This window comes from Colobus angolensis, unplaced genomic scaffold (genome assembly GCF_000951035.1).
Source record: "Colobus angolensis palliatus isolate OR3802 unplaced genomic scaffold, Cang.pa_1.0 Scaffold77, whole genome shotgun sequence".
Classification (NCBI taxonomy): Eukaryota; Metazoa; Chordata; class Mammalia; order Primates; family Cercopithecidae; genus Colobus; species Colobus angolensis.
Window position 1 is genome coordinate 5,485,809 of NW_012121487.1, and position 8,807 is coordinate 5,494,615.

The 8,807-nt window shown below is 42.8% G+C and overlaps 1 protein-coding gene across 2 annotated transcripts; it reads left to right on the plus strand.

The window, feature by feature from the left end:
• The first annotated feature begins 258 nt into the window (after positions 1 to 258).
• Positions 259 to 5,261, plus strand: CD1C (CD1c molecule). Of its 2 annotated transcripts, XM_011928488.1 has the most exons (7): positions 290 to 391; positions 462 to 613; positions 1,614 to 1,880; positions 2,563 to 2,844; positions 3,078 to 3,356; positions 3,694 to 3,784; positions 3,937 to 4,092. In XM_011928488.1, the coding sequence occupies exons 2-7, from the start codon at positions 553 to 555 to the stop codon at positions 3,956 to 3,958; spliced, it is 1,002 nt and encodes a 333-aa protein (XP_011783878.1). In that variant the 5' UTR covers positions 290 to 391; positions 462 to 552; the 3' UTR covers positions 3,959 to 4,092. The 2 variants fall into 2 exon arrangements, with proteins under 2 accessions (XP_011783877.1, XP_011783878.1); XM_011928487.1 differs by having other exon boundaries at positions 259 to 613; positions 3,937 to 5,261.
• The last annotated feature ends 3,546 nt before the right edge of the window (positions 5,262 to 8,807 follow it).

The window sequence follows — 8,807 nt, forward strand, 5'->3', positions numbered from 1 at the left end:
TGAGGAAATAAGAAAGATGGATGAAAGGGGTGAAACTGGAAAGAGAAAACTTTGAGGACATTCAAAAGGGGGAAAGAAAGAGTGGAGTGATGAGAAGAGGGGACACTATGGAGAGTGGAGGCAAAGTTAAGTAGAGAAACTGGAAGAATTGTGATCTATTAAAACAAGCAGGAACCAGAACAAATGATGTAGTTTCTCCTTTTCATCTTACAAATGACATGCAAAATCCAGAAGGATGAAGTGACTTTTCAATGCCGCACACCACTTTGTCTAAGTCAGTTGAGGAAGGGAAGTAGATATGTTGGAGCTTAGTGGGAGAGCAGCTGGAATCCTGAGAGAAGAGAGTAACTTTAGATCAGGGCAGGTGGGGAAATGAGAGATTGAGTAGGAGGCCCAAGGTTGAGGGAAGCAGATCTTCTTAGTTGCTGTCAGTGGCTGATGGGGAAGATGGTTGGTATAAGGAAGTCAGAATATAGATACAGAGGGATAAGTTTGCTAAAAACAGAGATCAGCAAACAACTTTTCTGAGAGAAAGAAACATCTGCAAATGACATGCTGTTTCTGCAGTTTCTGTTGCTAGCTGTTCTCCTTCCTGGTGGTGACAATGCAGAGGGTAAGAACATCACTGTTAGCCGCAAGGTTATATGTACCTGGGTAGAGTGTGGTGGGCTTTCCCAAGATGGATCAATGGAGATGCCAGAATGCTTGCCATCTGAGCATACCTGTCTCCAGGTCCAGTTTACTCTTTTGGAGGATGGTGGCAGAGCATGGGGTCTGTGTAAGGAAAATGTTATAGTAGTGCTAAAGTAGTCATTAATATTTTTCTGTGGTAACTGGTTCACTTTCCATTTCCTCTCCATTTTCCGTTAAAACAAGCAGGGCCCAGGAAAATGATGTGGTTTCTCCTTTTTATGTTACAAATAACATGCAAGGTCTAGAGGAATGAAGCAACCTTTCAATGCCACACACCACTTTGTCTAAGGCAGTTGAGGAAGGGAAGTAGATATGTTGGAGCTTAGTGGGAGAGCAGCTAAAATCCTGAGAGAAGAGAATAACTTAAGTTCAGAGCAGGTGGGGAAATGAGAGATTGAGTAGGAGGCCGAAGGTTGAGCTAAGCAGATCTTCTTAGTTGCTATCAGTGGCTGGTGGGGAAGATTGTCTGTTGGTAGAAGGAAGTCAGAATACAGATACAGAGGAATAAGTTTGCTAAGAACAGCAACAACTTTTCTGAGAGAAAGAAACATCTGCAAAGGACATGCTGTTTCTGCAGTTTCCGCTGCTAACTGTTCTCCCAGGTGGTGACAATGCAGGTAGTATGAACATCTCTGTCAGCTACAAGGTTACATGTATCTGGGTAGAGTGTGGTGGCCTTTCCCAACATGGATCAATGAAGATGTCAGAATGCTTGCCATCTGAGCATACCTGTCTCCAGGTCTAGTTTACTCTTTCTGAGGATGGTGGCAGAGCATGGGCTCTGTGTAAGGAAAATGTTATAGCTAAAGGAGTCATTAACCTTTCTCTGTGGTAACTGGTTTACCTTGCATTTCGTATCCATTTTCCTTGCGTCTCTCTTTTTTTTTTCCTTACACTACTTGCCCTCCTTCCACCAAAAGCAGCCCAGGAACACGTCTCATTCTATACTATCCAGATCTTATCATTTGCCAACCAATCCTGGGCACAAAGTCAGGGTTCAGGATGGTTGGATGAGTTGCAGACTCATGGCTGGGACAGTGAATCAGGCAGAATAATTTTCCTGCACACCTGGTCCAAGAGCAACTTCAGCAACGAAGAGTTATCAGACCTAGAGTTGTTATTTCGTGTCTACTTATTTGGATTAACTCGGGAGATTCAAGACCATGCCAGTCAAGATTACTCAAAATGTAAGTTCAATCAACTAAATTATGGGAGTTCTTTAGAATGTTCTATTTATGGGAAATATTCTCCACTAATTTCTGGGTCATTTCCCATTATCCATTCCTACCATAAAATTCTGCATACATGAACCTTTTAAGGGATATTTCTGATGTTGACTCCCTCAAATTTCCTAGGCTCTTGCTATTTTTGGAATTTTTTTTTCTTGTACTTTGTTATCTTCCCCCTGTGGTCTCCCTCTGTATCCTACAATCCAGAGGCACACAGCTGTCCCACTCTGTGCTTGACTTTTAAAATAAAATCATTCCCCCATTCAATTTCTTCAAAGATCTATGTCCACAGTTCAATGACCATTATGACCAATTTCATGCATCATGGAATGCTATCCTCCCACCTCCCTCACACAGGCTCCCACTTCACCCTCTATCCTATATTATGTGGCTCACCTATCATTTTTCTACATCTTCCTCGGCCACTTTTTCTTGTTAATTCAGGGCATTTATTTCCTATTGTCCCCCTTCCCTATCCCCAGCAATTTTTCTCTCTTGTTTCTGATTAAATATGTCTTTGGCTTACTCTCACATCCACATAAAGCTTTTTTGCTTCACTTCCTGATACAGCCCTAGGTTTTTATACTGTTGTTTTCACTTTTTTGTTTGAAGTCTTTTTCTCATTCTTCCCTTCCTCTAGATCCCTTTCAAGTACAGGTGAAAGCAGGCTGTGAACTACATTCTGGAAAGAGCCCAAAAGGCTTCTTTCGGGTAGCTTTCAACGGATTAGATTTACTGAGTTTCCAAAATACAACATGGGTGCCATCTCCAGATGGTGGGAGTTTGGCCCCAGGTGTCTGTCATCTACTCAATCATCAATATGAAGGCGTCACAGAAACAGTGTATAATCTCATAAGAAGCACTTGCCCCCGATTTTTGTTGGGTCTCCTGGATGCAGGGAAGATGTATCTGCACAGGCAAGGTCAGTAGTTTCAGCCCCTTCCTCTAAGATTTTTCTATTCAAGTCCTGCCCCTTCTGTTCTCACCCTTCAACCTCAGGACAAGAAAGAGGACAAGAAGCAGAGGGGTTGCTGGGTAATCACTTCTTAGAGGCAAGAAAAAGATAATTGTGCATATTCATGTGAATTACATCAGCATGTGGATGTAAGCTGTGTGTAAATTTCTTCATCAGAATACTTTTTTTGCTCTCTGCAGTGAGGCCAGAGGCCTGGCTGTCCAGTCACCGCAGCCTTGGGTCTGACCGTCTGTTGCTGGTTTGTCATGCCTCCGGCTTCTACCCAAAGCCTGTTTGGGTGACATGGATGCGGAATGAACAGGAGCAACTGGGCACTAAACACGGTGATATTCTTCCTAATGCTGATGGGACATGGTATCTTCAGGTGATCTTGGAGGTGGCATCTGAGGAGACTGCTGGCCTGTCTTGTCGAGTGAGACACAGCAGTCTAGGAGGCCAGGACATCATCCTCTACTGGGGTAAGATTGGAGGTTGGAAGTGAAGGTAGGTGATTCTTGAGCCTAGAGGGTAGGGGAGAGGAAATTTTGAGGATAGCAGACCTAGATGAGGGATTGTAGGAAGAAATGTAGAGGGTAATTTAAAGAACAGTGGAGTAAGACCTGAGGGATACATGGATACTAGAGATTTAAGGGGAAATGAGGAATCCTTCCTTGAGTAAGTTTGGGAATAGAGTGACTGAAGTAAGATAACTGATGCAACTCATCCAATGCACATGTTAAGTAAGGAAATCAATAGATGGAGTAGAATCAGCAGTGAGTTTAAAATGGCATCCATGTATCTTTCCAATATGTGCAGGACACCACTTTTCCATGAATTGGATTGCCTTGATAGTGCTGGTGCCCTTGGTGATTCTAATAGTCCTTGTGTTACGGTTTAAGAAGCACTGGTGAGTTTTTTGTATTTCCTCCTCTCCTCCCAGTTTCTTATTTTACATTCTATTTTTAACTCTTTTAGCTTTTCTCTATTGACTACTCCACCTTATCCTCAGTCACCACCTCCAACTTATTCAGGGTTTCTCCCATTCCTGTTCCTTCACAGCTCATATCAAGACATCCTGTGAGACTCTTCCCCCGACTCCCCCATTGTAATAAGAACCCAGCAACCCAGGAGCCTAGTACAACACAGTGATGCCATCCCGTCGACTCTCCATTTAAATGGTTTCTCTTTCTGCCTGAAAAACATTTGTTAATATAAATCAAATTATAATTTAGAATGGTTTTCTTGGAATCTCCACTGTTTTAAATAGCACTCAACCTTCAAAGCCCATTTCTAATGTCATTTCCTCCAGCGATCTTCCTTGACCCATAATGAACCCAGAGAGCCCCTCAACTGTTATGTGCATGCAATACTTCCTACCCTGTGTTGCAGCTACTTGGGTCTTTCACTTCACATTTTTAAGCTTTTTGGAGGCAAGGATCATGATAAATGTGCCTTTCCTGCATATGATGTGCTCAGTGAAACACAAAACAAAACACCATATCTAAGTTGGATTAACTGTCATCTTGGCAATTTTTCTCATTATATTCCTTCCCAATGTTGTTGTAGCATTTGAAATACTTACGCTTCTCTTTTTGTTTAAATGCTTCGCACCTAGCAGATAAGTTCCACTCTCCTTTAGCTCCCTCATTTTCTCCTTAAACATTTAAGGAAAAGTGCAGTCTTGTGCCTGGATACACTTATTTTCTAAACACAGAGAATTACAAATGCAAAGAGAGAGACAGAGAGTGCAAGTTACGTGTGATGATTAGTGGTCTGCAGTTATGTCACAGAATACTTAAGAAAGAGGAACAAGAAAGTTGGTCCTCAGGGTTGGAGTGGGATCAAGGCAACTGTTGTGCTGTATATGCAAGACAAATTTCCTAAAGCACTGTGCTATTGGAGATAGCCTTGGCTAAACTTTAGTCTCTTTAGGTTTCACTCACTAATTCAACTAATATTTTTTGGGTACTGAGTTGAGACAGGCACATATAGCTTCTAAACTGGTGGCAGATAAAACAAACGAGATTGTGTCCACTCTCCTGAAGTTGCAATGTTTGCCTCCTCAATCTGTCCATGATTCTTTTATATTGTTTTTATTTTTTTATTTCTTTCAACAAATTTTAAATACATTTTATTGATGTATAATTTATAGTAAAATTTGAGTCTTTAAGTATACAGTTCCATTTATTTTGATAATTACATAAGCCTATGTAAACAAAATCACAATTAAGATATTAAATGTCATAACCCCTCATACATGTTTGTAGTCAAGCACACCACCAACCTGGCATTCTTGCAACTACTGATACACTTTATGTCACTTAAGCTTAAACTTGTATTTTCCATGATTTTATTAAGATAGAAATAAACATACCTACTTGGTATTGGCTTGTTTTCTTCAACTTAGCATATGGTTGTAAGTAATCCATGCTGCTCAGTGTATTAGTAACCATTCCTTTTTATTGCTGCATAGAATTCCATGTATGGATATAACTTTTTCTGGAGGAGGAGGTGCCTTCCCAGATCTGGCAGGGCCTTTGTCTCCTTGTGCCCACTCACCCCGTTTGGGTCCTGCTTCCATTGCTCATTTCCTTGGCTCCAGGAGGCCCTAGGTGACTCTGCTGCACCTTTAGTCACCTTGTGACCTATAGATACTGAGAGATCAATAGAGAGGATGCTAGGACACCCAGGAAACTGGGAAATAGAGCCCAAACTATATAAAATTAAACTTATTTTTGAGAGAAGAGACAAGATGGATGACTAGATGCAGCCAGGAAGAGTTTCTCCCACCAAGAGACAAGATCATCAAGAAGAGCAGTATATTCTGAGAAGATCATTGGAAAGAAGGCATTGAGAGTGGATAGAGGGAGAATGCAGACCCTGGGCTGAAGGGGGGAAGAAGCTGCGAACCCTACACAGGGTTGCCAAACACTAGGACTTGTTCCTGGTCCTCAGTGGCTTCTAGGGAAGGGTTTAGTTAAATAGGCATGAAGTGGTCCACTCTAACCATGAACCTCTGGATTCCTAACTGCAGGAGACCCCCACGACCCACACAGACATTTGAGTTGGCAGGGAGAGCTACTTGCAGAGTTGGCAGGGACAGGACTCCAGCTTCTATGGAACCCAGAGGGTTTGGTGTGAGAACAGCTACAGTGGAGCATGGTTAGGGAGGTCCATCCCCCAAGGCTTGCCATACTCCTCTAGGTGGCTTTGACCCCTTTGTTGACTATCAGACCTGGACAGAACAGGGCTACCATGCTATTTGGATGGGGCTAGATTGATCTAAGTCCCCCCAAACCCCCATGTCTGCTGGCCTCTCCAGTATCCCTGCCTGTCTGTACCTGCTTGCAGCACAGCCTCAGATGCTCAACTGAGGCAGTTCTCAGAGACCACTGCCATAGGTCTTTCACTGGCTGACTCTGCCAGACCACCAGAGAGCTTCTGCCACTGGCCTCTCATCAGCATGCACCTGCTTTCAGCACCTGCAACTGCTTTGCTGGCATGCACACATAGACATCACTGCCTTGCTACCACTTCTGTGCACACATGCATGGAGATCTCATCACTGCTGCCTTGTCCCCACTAGCCCACATGCATGCATGTACCCTGCCACACTACCATCCCTGGTGTACATGTGCATGGACCTTGCCACCCTGCTGCCTCACCACCACCAGCATGTGCGTGAGTGTGGACCCCAACATGCCACTGCCCCACTGCTGCCAGTATATGCATGTGAGAGCAGATTCCCACTGCCACTGCTCTTATGAAATACTTTTGCTGGGACCCCCCCGCCCCGTTCCGCCATAGGAGTGTTGTTGCTAGTGGACTGGGAACACCTTGGACCCTCTAGTGAAGCAGGTGCTCAGTCTCAAGGGGCCAAAGAATGAGGTTCTGGGCCTGGTCCCAGGACCTCAGGCTTAGAGCACATAGCCCAGGAGTGCTGAGCTGAGCCATGGTCCCCTGAAATTGTCAAGAAATAAAGCTAGCTCACTGAACCAAACTTATACCATAGTCAAACCCGCAAGGGCATCAAAGAATATAAAAGCCTAAAGCCCCATTAAAAGGACAGCAACTGTAAAGGTTAAAAGAATATCAGCCCACATAGATGAGAAAGAACTAGTGGAAGAACTCAGACAGCTTTAAAAGTCAGAGAGTCTTCTTACTTCCAAATGAACACACTAGCTCCCCAACAATCATTCCTAACCAGACTGAAATGGCTGAGATAATAAACATAGATTTTAGAATCTGGATGGCAATGAAAGTCATGACATTCAGGAGAAAGTTGAAATGGAATCTAAAGAATTTAAGGAATCCAGTAAAATAATACAATAACTGAAAGACAAAGTAGCCACTTTAAGAAAGAACTAAACTGATGTGACAGAGCTAAAATTTCACTAAATAATTTTATAATACAATTGGAAGTACTAAAGGCAGAATACACCACACTGAGGGAAGAATCTCAGAGCTTAAAGACCAGTTCTTCTAATTAACTCAGTCACATAAATAAAGAAAAAATAATACAGAAGGATGAACAAAATTTCTGAGAAATATGACATTATGTAAAGAGACCAAACATATACTCACTGATGTCCCTGAAAGACAGAGAGAGAGAGTGTGTGCAAACAATTGAAAATATATTTGAGGATGTTGTCCATGACAATTTTCTCAACTTCACTATAGAGGTCAACATTCAAATTCAAGAAATTCAGAGAACTCCTTAGAGATACTATACTAGACAACCATCCCCAATTACACATAATAATCAGATTATCCAAGGTCAATGTGAAAGAAAAAAATACTAAAGTCAACCAGAGAGGAGGAACAGGTCACCTACAAAGGGACCCCAATCAAGCTAACAGCATATCTTTCAGCAGAAACCTTAGAAGCCAGAAGACATTGAAGGCCTATATTCAGCATCCTTAAAGGAAAGAAATTCTGACCCAAAATTTAATATCCAGCCCAAATAAGATTTATATGTGAAAGAGAAATAAAATTCTTTTCAGCCAAGCAAATGCTAAGGAAATTTATTACCACCAGACCTGCCTTATAAGAAATAATTAAGGGAGTGCTAAACATGGAAATAAAAAGACCCTTACCAGCCACCACATAAGTGCACTTAAGTAAACAGACCAGTGACACTATAAAGGAACTGCACAATCAAGTCTACGTAGCAACCAGCTAACAATGATGACAAAATCAACTTCTCACTTGTCAATATTTACCTTGAAGGTAAATGAGCTAAACACCCCACTTGCAAGGCACAGAGTGTGGCAAGCTGGATAAAGAAACAAGACCTGGCCTCATGCCTGTAACCCTAACACTTTGAGGCTGAGGCAGGCAGATTGCTTGATCCTATGAGTTTGAGACCAACCTAGGCAAAATGGCAAAACCCTATGTCTACACACACACACACACAAAAATACAAGAAAATTAGCTAAGAATGGTGACACATGCCTGTAGTCCCAGCTACTTAGGAGGCTGAGGTAGGAGGATCACCTGAGCTTGGGGAGGTGGAGGCTGCAGTAAGTTGTGATCATGCCACTGCACTTCAGCCTAAGTGATAGAGCAAGACCCTATCTCAAAAAAAAAAAAAAAAAAAAAGGTCGGGCACGGTGGGTCACGCCTGTAATTCCCCAGCACTTTGGAAGGCCGAGACGGGTGGATCAAGAGGTCAGGAGATCCAGACCTGGCTAATACGGTGAAACCCCGCATCTACTAAAAATACAAAAAAAAAAAAAAAACCTAGCTGGTCGTAGTGGCGGGCGCCTGTAGTCCCAGCTACGCGGGAGGCTGAGGCAGGAGAATGGCGTGAACCCGGGAGGCAGAGCTTGCAGTGAGCGGAGATCGCGCCAACGCACTCCAGCCTGGACGACAGGAGACTCCTTCTCAAAAAAGAAAAAAAAAAAAAATAAAAGAAAAGAAAAAAGAAA